The following is a 17646-nucleotide window of genomic DNA, read 5'->3' as shown; positions in this document are numbered from 1 at the left end:
CAAACACTGACCTTCTTGGCTAGGCAGCTTGGCTGGTTTGCAAGTAGCAAAACCAATTTATTTAAGCCAATGCTAATCGTGCTGACAAAAATAAATGCATTATGTCGAGCTGCGCCCATTGAGCTAGGCCTACCGTCTTCTTCAGCCATATTTTGATGGGGGCAAATTTCAAAAACGTGCATTAGTTGCACCTTAAAGAACCCCAGGTCCCACCATTACTGCGTGCCTCATAGTCAAATTGTGGTTTTGGTGCATAAACACAATTTAAAAACAAAAAAAAAAAGCCTTCCGAGCATGCAAGAGGGTGCTGCAAATGTAGGCGGAGCCTATGTGATGGTGCTATAGTGCCTAGAATATTGTTTGCACAACTGAGCTGTAATCAGTGCTGGTATACTAATTTCCAGTTCCATTTAATAAGAGCAGACCGTACTGTATACCTTCATTTCTATGTAGCCCAGTTACTGAGAGTGCCTTAGACTCTTGTGAGTTGCTAGGAGACTCCCATGCTTTTCCAGCACCATCTTTACTTGCACAAAATTTGCAGGCATTAAATTTTGATACATTTTGAGTACATGTATTTAATAGTCGGCACTTTTTTATTTGATTCTACTACAGTTAAAGGGACACAAAAGAGAAAAGTGAGTTCACATTATTGGTAAATTACCCTCAGACAGTACCAAAAATGCCACTCTTACCATGGGGCGATGCTTCGTTAGCAAGAAGATGCATAACAACTAAGGACAGGTGGTTCCCGCACCAGCCTGCCGTTACGTCAGGAATTTTGATGGTGTCTGCTAGGCCGTAGTTGATTCTCTATGGGCAAAACTGGACTACACTGTATCTGGACTATTGTATCTATTGTATCTGGACACTGTATCTGGACTATTCTCTATCTGGCAAAACTGGACTACACTAAAGGAGCCAAGAACTGAACATGGCAAGTTTCAGCAGCTTTTATCAAGTCCAACGCAGTCCAAGTACGAAAAATACTTTGAAAGCTGTGATATCACACTGACATACTGGCTTCGAGGTTCTGGCTCAAAATTTAAAAAAAATTTAACTTTGACCAGAATTTTCTTTTTTGATAATCAGCCTATTATTGCAAAATTAACAACAATAGAGTTCTCAAAGAATAATTAACCAGTCTAAACTTCTAAGCTGATTTATGTTGCTTTAGTATGCCTTTAAACTTCAATGTAACAAACTTTTTGATCTTTTTATAACTTCTTGTTTAGCAGACACCAAATATTTAGAAACTCAATGTAACCAAGTGTGTTTATTTCAACATAACGAAATTCCACTACTACTGCAAAGCAGTACTGAGACAATATACTGTAAAAATACACTGCACAAAAAACAATTTAGCAACAAAGCGCTTCAGTGTTTAAGCCTCGTAGAGGATGAACTCATTCAAAGTGCAGTGAAAAACCACCACCATACGAAAATCGCAGCATTCTTCTGCTAATGACACACTTGTGAAGCGAACTTAATTTTCGACCCAAGTTGTGATTGTTTTGTATGTGCATGTGAGTGAACTGTGCAATAAATTGCACTTGAAAGCTAGGTTGCCCGTTTGGTACTTGAAAGAGCCAAAAAAGCATGCTTTGGTTATAACGCGGTACCGCTTATGACGTGGATTTTCACAACTCTCACATAACTTCCACATAACAATATGTAGGCTCAAGCACACTGACAGACATGGTCTTCGAAATTAACTTTCATATTTCATCACTTCTGATGATAAATGGCTGGCTTATTGGTAATGTTTCTGTAATGTTACCTAAACATTTTAAAGTTATATCTCAGTAACTTTTTATTTACACATTTTTTCTCTCTTTAGGCTTGCCCCAATGATGAACGACTCACAAAGTGCGATAGAAAACCCATTCAAAGCAATATGCATTCCAAAATGAATGGTTGAAGGAGCGACTTTCATCTATTTTTCTTTTACAACCCTCTTTTGGTTTTCATTTTTTATGAGGTGACTGTAAAACAGGCATATAGACTGTGAACAACTAGTTGAATCATTATTTCAGAAAAAGTTATACTAGAAAAGCAAGAATGTCGCACCCTGAACTGCACAAAGAACACAGTAAAAAAAAAAGCAGAATTGAAGTAGACGTGCAGTCGTGAAGAAATCAGCGGGACAAGCTGAGCAGGAGGCAAGAAAAGGCGCCAGGTGAAAGGGCAGGGGCCAATCGAAGAGTTCAGAATGACATTCAATCATTTGCTTCTTGTGTGTTTATTTCTGCGTGGAGGAGATAGTCGAAGTGGCAAATTTGAAGACGGAAATATGCAAATTCTAATGAGATCAACATGGCAGCGGTCAGCTGTGCCGTCAAGAGATATTGTGGCTTAAAAAAATGTTTTTTTGCGACTTCCGAGAAATTTTTCGACACACTGACTGACATAACAAATTTTTTAGATCCCTTCTACATGGTTTTAAGTGAAGATATTTCAAAATCACATAAAAAGAGGGCTATAGAAACTGAGAATGTGATCTTCAAAAAATTGCATTTTGGACTATTTTTTTGCAATGCAAAAACTGCATGCCCCTTTTATGATATAGCAGATAATATTCAATTGACTTGATTTCTTTAACCATTTGGTATGCACCACTTCACATCACTTAAACAGCAATATCTGTATTGCAACTGTATAATCTTTTTCTCTCTTTGCTGAATCCTGGTTCACAAAAGGTACTTTGATACTAGCTGCCTGTATGATTATGTGCTGAATTTTCAACATGAATTCTTGCTAACTTGCTTGGTTAACTCTCCGAATAAGGCAGCCTGGTAAAAGATAGCCCTCACTGTTTATAAGGATTCTGGTGTTTTACATGCCAAAACCACGATCTGACTAAAGTGGAAACCCAATTATACGACTTTCTCAGGAACGTGAAAAAGCGTCGTAAGGTGCGGCCATTGTAAAATTCGAACATAAATTATGCCTATAAAAATACGACTTCGCCTGACGGATTTACGAGAAACTTCAATGTAAACTACTAACATACTCTGCCGGGCTTGGAAACCCAAATTACCAAAAAAGCAAATGCGATCAGAATTAATGCTGCAGTATAGGTACCAATCATGCTTTATTCAAACGAACCTTTACGGCACTCCACTGCCGACTGCCGTGATTCCTGCCAGCCAGCGCGAACTTTAAAAAAAGTCGGTAAGTTTCTTTTGGACCTTGTTTGATCCATGAAACAAGAGCTTTCGCTCGAGTTGGGCAACGTCAGAAAGGAGGTCCTCTGCAACGTCGCGTGAACACATGAAGTTCCGGATGCTGTCTATGTGCCGTAGCACCTTGGCGAACGTGGTAGGCACAGGCACGGCATCTGTGCTATCGTTGTCCTCGCCCGATGTCGCAGCAGTGCCGGCACTAGGCAAAGCCTCCTCAATGGCGTCATCCAGAGACACCTCACTGCAGCTCGCAACGTAGTACTCGGCCTCTAAGTATCGGCGAAGGTCGTGGTGAGGTTAAAACCCTTGAAATCGTCGTCGGCGAAGCCTGCATCGGCCTCAAGCAGCATCGAGGTTGTTGCGTCCCCAGCAGAGGAGGCAGTCTCTCGCTTAAAGCCACAGTGCTTGAACGAGTTAGCGATTGTGCTTCGCGACACTGAGTTCCCCGAACTGGCAATAAAATGCATGGCGTCAAGCAGTGATCTTTTTTTCCGACTCGCTGCGTTTCATAGCCGCCAGCCCACGCTGCACTAACCGCTTCCAGTACCCTTGCTTGACGCACTTAATGATGCCGGCATCCAGCAGCTGCAGCCGGCTTGTGTTGTTGGGCGGAAAAAAAGCAACCTCTATGTTCCTCAGGCTGGACGTATCGGGAGGGTGGCACGGTGCACTGTTCACGAAAAGCAATATTTTCCTCGTGTTAGCACCCATTTTGTTATCTAGCTGCTGCAAAAAATTGCCGAAGAGCGAAGACATCATCCACGCCTTTGTGTTGAAGTTGTAGCTGCACAGCAGCATCTTCCAAGTTCTTAAAGCACCGTGGCTTTGCAAACTTTCCAACAACGAGCACGGGCAGCCTCTCGGAACCGTCCTCGTTAGCACAGAATAGTGCCGGCACACGCTCTTTACTACGCTTGCCACTATGACAGCTGTCACCCTTAAACGCAAGGGTTTGCTCTGGCTGCATATAGTAAAAAATACCGCTCTCATCGGCGCTGAAAGCGTCGCAGGGCTTGTATGCAGCAATGATCTCTAGCAGCGACTCCATCCACTTGTTCACCATCAAAACGTCCATGGAAGTGCTTTCTCCGTAGGAGCGGCTGTACACAATCCTGTTTCGTTTTTTAAAGTGATCCAGCCACCTGTTTGATGCCTGAAAGTCATCAATGCCCAGACGCAATGCCACAAGGTCTGCCTTTTCTTTTAGAATGGCGCCATCAATGTTGATTGCAGAGCTGCGTGCTTGATGCAGCGACTTTACGAGGACTTTTTCTAACTTCTCATGCTGTCCTTCTTTTGCCGCTTTCTGCTTGAGCCCGAACTTGTTGGAATTCTGAAATATCACCGCTTCGTCTGCCAGGATCATCTTAAGCGAAGATTTGGGAATGCAAAGGTCCCAGGCAATGCTGGCTTTCGTGGCCCCCTGCCGCTTTTCCGCTTCCTCCCTTGATAATATTCAGCTTATCACCGAGTGACAGAATTATCCGCTTTCAGGACATTGTGTGTCGTGTTGCTCCACACAACTCAAAACCTCTGCTGAACGCTGGTTGCTAGGATTACGACAAAGAACACATGCGATAAACCTAGGCCTCTCCGTGCTACCTTGTCGGCAGTCTGCTGCAGGGAAACTGGAAGGAGAGAAACGCTTCCCCAACGCGATGCCGCCGAGAAGAGAGGGAGGAAGTGATTGTGGAGAAGAAAAGGCGCTATTTCAGCACAGCGAGCATCGCGGGTAGCTGCTGGTGGTGGAAAGAGAAACGAATGATGACACGAGGCAGGGATGAAAGCTGCGCCGGAGCGAACCGGTCGAGCGGTGTCAAGTGCTCTGCATGAAGAGAGACAGAGCGAGGAAAGAGACCCGCGGCACTTTTCTATCGTCCGCCATTCCATACCGCACTTCGCAAGGGTCGTCGTATAATGCAGGTCAGGCATAAAATTGCGTCGGATAACCGGGGTTTTTAATGCATCGCTTCTATGGGAACTTCGCTGGGACTGCTCTAATCCGTTCTAAACCCAGGTCATCGCAAAACTGAGGGACGTATAACCGGGGTTCCGCTGAATAAGGCACGCTGTGGTGGTGGGCTCTGGAAATTTAGACCACATGGGGTTCTTTTACGTGCACCTAAATCTAAATACACAGATGTTTTCGCATTTCGCTCCCATCGAAATCTGGCTGCCATGGCCAGGATTCGATCCCACTAGCTCATGCTTAGCAGCCCAACACCGTAGCCACTAAGCAACCATGGTGGGTCACTGTTTATAATCAAGCACAGTGTTTCAGCTCACCTGAACCTTGTCCCAGGGATGTGAGCTGTAGCACTGGTCGAAGCACTCCAAGAACTCTGCACATGTCGTCTGCACACAGACAAAACAACACACCCCTGGTGAGTACAATACAAAAGCAACATTTTAGCTTAGTGGTGAAGCCTATTGTGGTGCAAATGGGACAAAGCACAGGGAAACAGACACGATGGGTACTACACTCACTAGTGATTAATTTTGTTACCCCAGCAGAACAGGAAAAAACATGTAGAGTAATGTGCATGAGTTCAACACAGCAGAGGAAAAGAAAAGAAAAAAAAGAAAACTTGGATCTTAATAGTCAGAGAAGCGTATAGCTGATGCAATTCGTGCCTCTTTTTTTGTTATACAGAAAGCCTCCAAACGTTCACGTGCAGTGATTTTATTGCTTCCACCCAATATCTTTATCTCGTGAAATCTCCTTGCCGTGTTGAACCTGTATGCATGCACTTATTCGGAGTACTTTTCCTGCTTGGCAAAATAAATCATTTGTGAATGTAGGGCCTGTGGAGCCTGGTTCTCTGTTCTATGTCTTTGCCTTATTTGTGCTAAAGTGGCATCATCAAGCACATACGATCTCTCCAATGCTATTCACAGCGTGTTTACAGGAGGTATTCAGAGACCTGGGCTGGGAAGAATTGGGGATAAGAGTTAATGGAGAATACCTTTGTAACTTGAGATTCGTTGATGATATTGCCTTGCTTAGTAACTCAGGGGTCCAACTGCAATGCATGCTCACTGACCTGGATGGGCAAAGCCAAAGGGTGGGTCTAAAAATTAATCTGCAGAAAACTAAAGTAATGTTTAACAATCTCTGAAGAGAACAGCAGTTTACGATAGGTAGCGAGGCCCTGGAAGTGGTAAGGGAATACATATACTTAGGACAGGTAATGACTGCGGATCCGGATCATGAGACTGAAATAATCAGAAGAACAAGGATGGGCTGTGGTGCGTTTGGCAGGCATTCTCAGATCATGCACAGCAGGTTGCCATTATCCCTCAAGAGAAAAGCATATAACAGCTGTGTCTTACCAGTACTCACGTACGGGGCAGAAACCTGGAGGCTTACGAAAAGGGTTCTACTTAAATTGAGGACGATGCAACGAGCTATGGAAAGAAGAATGATGGGTGTAACGTTAAGGGATAAGGAAAGAGCAGATTGGGAGAGGGAACAAATGCGAGTTAATGACATCTTAGTTGAAATCAAGAAAAAGAAATGGGCATGGGCAGGACATGTAATGAGGAGGGAAGATAACCGATGGTCATTAAGGGTTACGGACTGGATTTCAAGGGAAGGGAAGTGCAGCAGGGGGCGGCAGAAAGTTAGGTGGGCGGATGAGACTAAGAAGTTTGAGGGACGACATGGCCACTGATGGCGAACAGCGAACCGCGGCTTGGCCATGCTTGCATCATAGCTGGCAGCGCCACAAATATCGGCATGTTTTCTTCTTCGTGTGAAATTATTGCAACAACAGTAACAAAACACTGCTGCTTGAGAGCATCAGCTGTTTGTCCTGAAGCACCGTTTGCTACCGATTCGAAGTGAGCTGGAAAAGGCCTAGCGATGCTATCGATGGCAAGCAATCGGCCACGGTGAATGTAGCCGCCACCACTCCTCCGTCACTGAGTACCCACGTCGCTGTGCCGCAGGGAGACCCTCTGACTGCAACAGGTAGATCTCGCTTTTTGCCAGCAAGATCCCTGTCAGCCAGCAGTCTGCGAACTGCAAACGGCGTGAGGAGAGTTGCCGTGTCATCATTGGGGACACGCCTTAAAGAAAAGAAGAAAAAATGAAATAGATAAAAGAAAAAGATACGGAAATTTTTTTTCGTGAACTGGATGTGGCAGGCCAGTATTGCCTGGGTGCTGTTGATATTGCCTTGCTTAGTAACTCAGGGGACCAATTGCAATGCATGCAAAGAGAGGCACCTCAGGGGGCGGCAGAAAGTTAGGTGGGCGGATGAGATTAAGAAGTTTGCAGGGATAGCATGGCCACAATTAGTACAAGACCGGGGTAGTTGGAGAAGTATGGGAGAGGCTTTTGCCCTGCAGTGGGCGTAACCAGGCTGATGATGATGTTGATAAGGGCACGGGTGGAGCGGGCAGGGGGGGGGGGGGGTGCTTTCACAGGTGGGGGCGGTTTCTCGGAATTTTAGGGCAGGAACATACCGAGCCACCCCTCACAGCACTACTGGTTTCTCACCAGCTGTTCTTCTACGTGGCCGACACATGAGGATTGCTCTGGACGTCATTGGTCAGCCAACTGCAGACTTCAGCACAAACCCAGCGGGAGAGGAGTTTGCTCAGGAAAAAGGTTGCAGAGCACCAATGGAAAAGCAAGGCCTATACTGACCAACGACGAGCGGCGAGAGTTTCCAAGTTTCAAGTTGGCAACTATGTATGAGCGAAGAAACCAGTTCCAGGTCCAAAGGCACCACTGAAAACCTTTCAAGGGAATAGGACGTTGGTCCTTCTACCTGGAAGACGGGAGGACCTGGAATGCTTCGCAGCTGTATGCAATACCCAAAGAGGCATCACCAGGGCAACACACAAACTTGGCCACATCTTGGAGCATGACACGCCCCCGGTGACAGAGCACCACAGTAGAAAAACACCATACAAAACATGAGCCACTGCCCCTTGGGATTTTCAAACAATGCACACCACCACTCGCACTACTACGTCCCGTGATCAATGTGCCTTGATCACACCCTGCACATCCTTTTTCATCACCAGTGTCTATGCTGCCGACCCCACCACAGCTGCAACATTCACCACTGGAGAGTCAGGCTTCAGGCCCTGGCACGAAGGAGTGTAGTGTACCGGTAGATGGACCGGTAGATGGCCATGGACTCAATGCTGAGCCACCAGCTGACTGGCCCAGTATTCATACAAACAGTGACTATCATACCTTGCTGGTGAAGCAGTGCACTGACACGGAGACAGTGAAGACACACAAGAAAAGACAACACTTGCTGCCTTCACTGTGTGTATTCACTGTGTCCGTGTCAGTGCGCTGCTTCACCAGCAAGGTATGATGATTACTCACCAACTAGCCCAACTTTCCACTTTACTGAGACAGTGACTGTTTCCCATGCATTACATGTTTACTCTCAAGGGAGGAAATGATGTACAGTAGAGCCCACTTATAACGAACCTGAGCATCAGTTCATTATATCCCAAAGTTCACAGTAAGTGGGCCACAGCTTAAAAAATAGTGACTAGTCAAAACACAAAATTTATTTCTCTGCAAAGAAGTGCGTGATGCTCATCTGTTTCTGCACTGGAGATCCGACGAGGGCGGTCTCCAGTTTATTTAAAGCAGAAGCATGCCCTTCGCCGAGTACCTTACAATAGACAAGTTGCCTGAGGCCTATGTAGCCCACTGCTACAGGTGCACTTATGGGTGTTGGCTCCTAAGTTTTGTGGTCACATGATTCCTCCACATCGTTCTACGCCCGCACTTCACACACGATGCCCTCGTCCATGCACATTCCACAATATCAGCGTCTTCATCAGCAAAAATAAAGTCATCCCAACCAATGTCGTGGCCCCCTCATGTCAGAGTCGATGACACCCTGCCACAAATCGCTGCTGGACTGATCATCTTCAGATGCATCAGGCTTGGCATCAGGCACTGCGACAACAAAACCGGCCTTGCGGAAACAGTTCCACACATAAGCGGCCGTCACATCCGCCCAGGCTGCCTTCACCATCTCGATGGCTTAATACAGGAAAACTCGAAGTGGCAAATTGGCGACCGGGCAGTCTATAGCGATGAGCAAGTGCTCCACATTGCAGTGCCTATACGATGCCTTAATGTGTGTATTACGCCCCAATCAAGCGGCTGCACTTTCGATTGGTATTGGGCGGCAGGAAGAGTAGAGTAACTGCCATCAGAGAAGTTCGCATGTGGTGCACTTAGCAGTTGTCGAGCACGAGCAGCATGCACCTGCCTTGCCTTTGCATGTAGCAGTCAAACTCATCGAGTCATTCTGTGAATAAATTGCACGTCATACACACCTTACTATTGTGCTTGTAATGCACAGGTACGTAGCTGCAAAAGCAACACGGCTTCTTTGATTTTCTGATTACAAAGGGCACACACAGGTCGCTGCCATCCATAGTAGTGCACAGAAGTACTGTAATACGCACTTTATTGTGCTTGCCGCCAGTGCATGAGCCACCTCTCATGGCGTGCATCTTCCCCATCTGTGGCAAGTTGTTTTTTCATTCACTTTCATTCTCAATAATTCATCATTTCTTTAATTCAATTAGTAAGTACAAGTAATTTCCCCTATGTTTTCCTTGGTGTCTTTGTTTCTTGGCTTCTTACAATATGATTAATAAAAATCGGACCCCTCGGTTAATCCCTTTCTTCTCATTCTGACATAACTAGGGTCTCGAATCTGGCAACATTGATGCCTTCAGGTAGCATGTGCAGGCTTATTGACCAGTTGCCTTCACCCAGAAAGATCACGTACTAGGTATACTTTGTGGCGCAAAATACATTTCTGGAAAAGGGACAGAAGAAAGGGAGACAGTGAAGCGCCAAACTACCAACTGTTTAATGACAGCCTGAACAAGCGTATAGATGAAGATACAACTTCCGCTCATGCACAGGGAGCCAAGGTGTGACAGAACAACGTGGTCATGATAACATGATTTTGGCTTCTAGCGCGAAGTGAAACACGGACACAGAAACTTCGCGCTAGAAGCCAAAATCATGTTACCGTACCAACTCGCCCAACTGTCTATCCTTTTGCATGATAACATACTTTGTAGAAGCACATTTCTGCACAGTGCGCAGGAAGATGCGCGTTCTCACTCTTGCCGATGCTATTAGCATGCTCCCTCAGTCTGTCATTAATGCAACGTCCCGTCTGTCCGACGTATGACTTGCCGCAATCTAGGGGTATTTCGTAGACCACCCCTTCAACGCAGTCCCTGAAATGTTTGGCGTGCTGCTTCTGGCAGCCCCGTGGCCCCTCGCGTGTGATCCGGGGGCACAATTGAGCTAACTTGTTGGGAGTGGAAAAGACAACCGGAATGCCATATCTGGTAGCAACCTTCTTGAGGTTATGGCTCACACGGTGCACATAAGGTACTACTTCTGGCTTTACTCGCTCCCTCTCGTTCGAGTGCGTTTTTCCACTCACAGCGGTAGTTTTCAGCTTCTGTAGGAGGGACTCGACCATGGCATTTAAGACAGACTGAGGGTAGCCTGCTTTTTGAAGTCTCTCAAGTTGATGGAAAAAACTCGCCTGCATTACATGCACACATGACTTGCGCAGAGCTGATTCCAGGCAAAGTAAGGCAATTCCACGCTTCACAGTCTTAGAGTGCGCTGAGTCATATTGTAGCAATTCTTTTTTACCTCGAGGGAGGTACACACAGCAAACGTGATCACTCTTAAGTGTTAAGTTAAGGTCTAAAAACTGCAACGAACTGTCCTTCGGAAGCTCGTTAGTAAAAGTAAGTCCTTTTGCGTTTGCTCTAAAAACATCCAAAAGCTGCTCAACCATTTCATGGCATGGCAAGGGGCATCTATTGTCAATAACAACTAAAAAATCGTCAACGTATCTAAAGACTTTAAGAACATTAGGATGAGATGAAGTGAAAACACATTGTAGTGCGTTGTCAAAGTCGGATAAAAAGATGTCACATAAAATGGGTGCTACACGTGAACCAATGCAGATGCCCTCTTTCTGCAAAAATATGCCATGTTCAAAAGTTACAAACGTGCGGTTGAGATAAGCTTCCAAGAGGGAAACAAAATTCATAGCCGACATCTCCATTTTAGACACAAAATTAGCTTCACCACTTTCGTCAATGCACTGTTTAACGGCTTTTAGAAGTTCAGTATGCGGAACCGAGTAAAAAAGGTCATTTACATCAACGGACAACACATAGCCTATTTCTTGGCTGTCACGGAAATATTCAAAAACTTCATCCGAGTTTCTAGTCAAGAAAGGGTCATTGAGTTGAAGAAGCTGCAGGGATTTTAACAAAAAACTGCTGACTTTAACAAAATTTTAACAGACTACCAACAAAAAACTGCTGTAAAGCCAGTCGTTGTAGACCATGCTTTGAACGAGTATTGATTCTTGGCAGAAGTAGGGACCAAACTGCAAGGGAGTTGTTGGAAGCTTTTTATATTAAAAAGAAAGGGTCTGATTGTGTCAGCGATACATCTATCGTATTATATTCCGCAGAAATGTGCTTCATACAAAGTATGTTATCGTGACCACGTTGTTCTGTCACACCTTGGCTCGCTGCGCATGAGCGGAAGTTGTATTTTCATCTATACGTTTGTTCAGGCTGTCATTAAACAGTTGGCAGTTTAGCGCTTCACTGTCTCCCTTTCTTCTGTCCCTTTTCCAGAAATGTATTTTGTGCCACAAAGTATACCTAGGAAATCTAAGCACCAACTTGCCCAAGAAGTCCTTTTGGATCACGTACTCGTGATGCCTGCGGCAAAAAGGATGTTCCACATACGCCGCCAAGGTTTGTGAGTGGTGGCACTGGCTAATACTACCAAGGTTAGTTGTAGTAGTAACACATAAATACCAAAGAAAGTGGATGGTGAAACCACGTTGTGGTAGCTCAATTGGTTAGAGCATCGCACGCTTAATGTGAAGACGTGGGATCGTTCCCCACCTGTGGCAAGTTGTTCTTTCATCCACTTTCATTTCGAATAATTTATCATTTCTTTAATTCAATTAGGAAGTACAAGTAATTTCCCCTATGTTTTCCTTGGTGTCTTTGTCTGTTGGCTTCTCATGAGATGATTAATAGAAATCGGGCCCCCCTTTCTTCTCACAGTATCATCTGTGCTATACACCTCCTGCTCCGCGTAGCTTCCACTCTTACAAGCCAAGAGGCAAAGTCTTGGTCACTCATAGAAGCCGCTTCGCTGACAATCGATTTAAAAACAATCCCACGCTGCACTTTGAATCGATGTAGGCAGCTATTGCCTGGGCAGAAGTCAGGAAAATTTAGCAGGAATGCAATGTCTTTGCTTTGTGCAGCATCATTGGTCCACTTATCAGCATGTTGCAAGCCCGTGTGTCGACGAACCACTTAACGGGAAGCTGAAAGGTTTTCCAGAAAAAATGAGTGAAGAGCTGTATGTCATGGTTTTCAACCCTCCGAATTCGAATATCGCATCGAAATTGACCAAAAGAAACGCAAACAGTTCTTATTTCGACGAAAAGTGCAGCAGCAGACTCGGGCAGCTCGCGTGCCTCGTTTCTGCCTGTGATTGGTCGGGCGCCTCGTGACATTATCAATGGTGTTTGTCCGGACCGACCGCTGCCGCTACACATGAAGCACGGTGCAAGGTAGTTTGGTGTTGTTTTGCCGAGATGGTGATGGAAAATTTCGAGAGCTTGCGCTTCTCTTAGGAGTTCGCATTAAGTCCAAAACCAATGAGACCGATCTTGCGCGCGATGGGCGACGGCTTCGAGCAACAAAACGGGCTGTCGTTTGAGCAGATCGCTCGGTGCTGTCACTCGATCGCTCGTTTCTAGAAATCTAGAACTCGTCGCTCGTCGCCCGGAAGTGCTATGAGCGACTAGCCAATAGTGCGAAGTCGGAACTGGATGTACATGACTCAAATACTACTAATTGCCGCACAGAACAAGCAAACTATTGAATTTTACACGTGCAAGAATAAGAACCCAGTGCAACACCTTCAGAAATATTTTGTGCTCCTTTTTACAGTAAAATCCATCAACTTAAATTAATAAAGCACGCGTCACGCTAGTTTCGGCGCATATATTGCGGCCCTTATACCGGGAAGTTGTCGCTCAAAGCCGTTGCTCGCATGGAGTTTGGCTTGTAGGCAACAAGTAAACCCGAAAGCCATCTCCGCCACCTCACTTGTCGCGTGCAAGATTGCTTGATCGCGGTTTATACCTTACTCCCTACATGTGTGAGCCGATTCCGACGAGCCGGCCTCTCCAAGAAGCAAAAAATTCTGATGCAAGCAGTGCTTTCGGCGCGAACGAAAGCGTAGTGTTAGTATCTCCTCGTGTTGGAAATGTTCTTAGGTGAGTATGTTTTTGGTAAACTGCACTCCGCGATCCATTGAGTTAGTTTCCGGCCAAACAACTGTAGTGTTATGTTCCTGCATGCCTCCTCATAGAATGTAAGCGGTGATGCGATTTTTGGCATTTGTGCGCTGCCCCAAAGCTGTCGGCAATGTACACAAATGGTTTACACGCAGGAAAAGCTTACCGCCTCTTGTAGCATGTGTAATGTAGAACCTTCATGAGCGCGCCATCCGCATGCTACTCGTAACTGATGAATTCCATCGGCTACGTGAGATGGTCGGTTTCTCTATGTGCGCGAGAGGAGGGGGAGCACAGTGTCCTGGCGTGAGTTGGCTTTCCAACACATGCAAGCTTTACACTTGCACTGCATTATGGTAGCTGCATGCATGCTGTATCACAACACACGAGCGCATAGAAAATTCACGGTGCTTGGCGACGAAACCTGCGTCAAGGGTGGGAGATAAACATGCACCTTCTGTTCAGAGTGCTAACACGAAGGAGAACCCAAATAACGTATTATTGATAAACTTTGGTAGTAATCATCGTCACAGAAGTGGTTAGAGCACAGCAGTGTTGTCCTTGAGAACTTAAAATTCTTTCGCTTTACACCAGGCTCCCCACTTGGCTGAAAGCTTCTTGTCTTGCGGTAAGTAATAGAAGACAACATCATCACGGCCGCTGGTTTTCATGCAACCGTAGGCTGCACAGAATGCCGGCATTGTCGGTCCACCATTTCAATTGATGGTGCGCATGTTAACTACCACTCTACGTAGACACAAACAAAGGAATGCAGGGTCGAGCGAAGCAGCTTATGACGGCACGTACGCAGAAAGAAGCACGGTCAGGCACAGCCGCGGAGACTGCGAAGGAACGGAACACCAGTGCTGACGTCACTACGCCGCAGTTTCCGGTCTCCGCTCGCATCGTCAGCGTCACCAGCAGCATGCGGTGCTCGACAGGGTGCGGAGCGACAGCGGAATTTTAACCGACGATTAAGTCGCTCCTGAGTGAAAAATCCCCCCAAAATTTTACCTGCATGGTTTATAAGGTTCCCAGATGTGTATATGAGCGTCTTATTGAATTCGGCAGACTCTTCATTTCCCTTTAAGCTGCGCATCCTCTACGTCTGCATTGGTGGCCTTCCGCAGGCGCTTTTTGTTCGTTGAGTCAGCGTAAAACCAACGATCTTTTCTTTCATCATACCTTGCTGGTGAAGCAGCGCACTGACACGGACACAGTGAAGACACACAAGAAAAGACGACACGCTGCACGTTTCTTGTGTGTCTTCACTGTGTCCGTGTCAGTGCGCTGGTTCACCAGCAAGGTATGATGATTACTCACCAACTAGCCCAACTTTCCACTTTACTGAATCTTTTCTTTGCTCTTTAGAATCGTCAAGATGGTTCCTCTTGACACATTGCACTTCTTCACCAACTCACAGAATTTAGCACCTTGATACACTTCTGTCAAAATGGCTCGCTTCTTTGCCATGTCTAGCGCTTTTTATTTTGTGGCCGCTGCAGGCACGGCATTCCTGTCCGCCATCTTGAATACAACTCAGGCCTGACTAGAATGACGCTCAAAAGCGAGGAAGCATGGAGACTAGTGTGGAGATGCCTGCTTCGAGGTAACGGCCAGAAAACGAAACTTCTAAACTTTAGCCGACGCCATAGCATGCCCGTTGAGAAAGCAAGGGAGTTTCAAGAAAGTGTGAGGAGAGGGGAGCAGAGTTGCGAGGATGGGTGGGAGGCGACCTTGGGAGCCACACACAGACACTCGTGGGCAGGGCTTGACAGCAGCGAGAGGGTAGCGGGGCACAAAATGGATAGTTCGCCTGCGAGAAGGCTTGGGAAAACAAACTGCACATGCAGAAGGGTCAGAACCCATCATTATCTTGCATCGTGGCGACAGGTATATGCCATCCATTCGCTGTAACCGATCGGCAGGGCTCAGAAATGTTTGTTATATGTCCAATTTTATGCCATTGAAATAATGTATATTTAGGTGGTTGCACGGGTGTTGTTCATTTTAAGCAACAGTTTGTCTTAAGTGGGGCCATTATATGTGGGCTCGACTAGTGTCATACACGAACACCAGGTGCTGTCAGTAACAGTAGACACAAGTAAACATCGAGAGGCCACAAGTGTCGACCACAAGTGTCGCATGTACATTGAGAGACCACAATATCGAGAGACCACAAGTGTCGCATATACAGTCGACCCCGGATATATCGAACTCGAAGGGGATCGCCAAATAGTTCGATATATCGGTAAATCAAAATATAAAATATGCATGTCAAAAGCTTTTCTAACAACTCCACACATCTCAAGGCAGTTTCCTGATGAAACTTACCAAGGTTGACGACTGGGCGTGTTGGTATAGCATATTAGAGGTTGGATTGCGCAACATTTTGACGAGACACACAGAAGAGAGACACACACCACAGAGCGCTACTTGCAACTATCGTTTTATTCCCTTGTCAGTGGAAAAATACAGGAAGATACTTAAGGGGGAGGGCGGAAGCAACAAAAAACAAATTCGTCTGATTATTTCCATCTCATGATCCGGATCCGCCATCACTACCTGCCCTAAGTAGATGTATTCCCTTACCCCTTCCAGTGCCTCGCTACCTATTGTAAATTGCTGGATGCTGTAGCGACTCTTAAATCGCTGCTGCCAACCAGTGCCACCAGTGAAGCTTTCTTTTTCAAAGGTCACAGCAAACCATTTGACCTTTTCCATGAGCATTGGACTGTCAACAGGTATGTTCTTGGCACGTGTCTCTAAAAACCAGGCATACAATGCCTTCTCGACCTTGTCAAAGGTTGGGACGTGCACACGACACGCTCCAGGCCGACTCGACTGCACTGCCTTCAGCTTAACATCTGTTTTGTTCTTGATCATACTCAGGGTGTTGCGAGGAATTCCGAACGCCGCGGCGACCGACGACTTTTTCTCGCCAGCCTCCACCCGTCGAATGATGTCCGCCTTTGTTGAAAAATCCAAATTATAGCGTTTTTTCGCGGCCATGGCTCCGGTACATGTGCCAAAAGCGAAAAGAAAAATGCACTGCACCACACGAGTCTCAAGTCTTCACATTGGCTTCATGAATAAAAGGAACAAAGCGAATCGAAAGATGTACCGCTCCGCATCTCCACACTACCATGGGCCCAAGCTGCGCTGTCCTCGTTCGTCTCGCTGTGCCAGCGGTGTCAGCCAACCAAAACACACGAAACGGGTGCCTGCGGTCAGCATGGTTTCTCCCTCCCGCTTCCCTTTCACACCCAATCACATTCCAAGTGCTCCTCGTCACCTGCCTTTTACGCACACGCCCCTTTCTCAGAGTGCGGGGCGGCACACGTGAGATTGCGAGAACATCGCGAGAGCTTCGTGAGGAGAAGCGCCCTTGCGGGGGTGGGATGTGATGGGAGAAGCGCACTTGCAGGTGTGAGGTATGGTGCGAAAAGCGCACTTGCCGGGGCGCAGCTCAGCACAGAGTTTGATACATTGATATGCGGGTGCACGGGAGTTCTATATACGCGAACAACAACGCTATACTTTTGCATGGGATTCCCAAGGTTATTTTTCAACTGTTAGATATAGGCAATAATTCAATATATCCGGGATCGACTGTGTATGAGGTAATATATGTCTGTCTCGGTGGTCGCCGAGACAATCAACATTGGCAAGGCAAATACCTTGCGGTAGAATTTGCTTTGCCAATCCAAAGTTAAAGATAGGCATGCAAGTGCAGTTCGCAGTAATAGTAAGTATACTGTGAGGCATGGTAACGTCATACTGGAGTGGAATGTCATGCAGAGGAGTGATGAGGTACTCGCCATGAGGAACTGGTAGGGAAGACGACAGTTCAATATAGGCTATTGACTTTGGCGGCAGGCAAAGAAAGTCGGTGGGGCGTAGGCCGCACTGGGGTGTGTCAGAAGGTTCTGAGAGAATCGGCAACTCAAGGCGAAGGGTACTGACAGAGCAGTCAATAAGAGCAGAATGCTCGGAGAGAAAATCGAGGCCGAGAATTAGGTCGTGGGGGCGATGAGCAATCACGGTGAAGAGGACAGGAATGTGGTGGCTGGCGATGCTGACAC

At 46.3% G+C, this 17646-nt stretch overlaps 1 protein-coding gene across 2 annotated transcripts in view; it reads right to left on the bottom strand.

Moving 5' to 3' along the window:
- Positions 1 to 17646, bottom strand: part of TTLL12 (Tubulin tyrosine ligase-like 12) — a 363841-nt gene that overhangs the window by 80846 nt on the left and 265349 nt on the right. For both annotated transcript variants that reach the window (XM_050168995.3, XM_055065384.2), the window contains one exon: positions 5472 to 5540. In XM_050168995.3, coding sequence (XP_050024952.2) covers positions 5472 to 5540 — 69 coding nt within the window. The remainder of the gene's footprint in view (positions 1 to 5471; positions 5541 to 17646) is intronic.

This window comes from Dermacentor andersoni, chromosome 10 (assembly GCF_023375885.2).
Source record: "Dermacentor andersoni chromosome 10, qqDerAnde1_hic_scaffold, whole genome shotgun sequence".
In the NCBI taxonomy this organism is placed as follows: Eukaryota; Metazoa; Arthropoda; class Arachnida; order Ixodida; family Ixodidae; genus Dermacentor; species Dermacentor andersoni.
The sequence above is the reverse complement of the archived record's forward strand: the minus strand, read 5'-3'. Positions and strand labels throughout refer to the sequence as shown.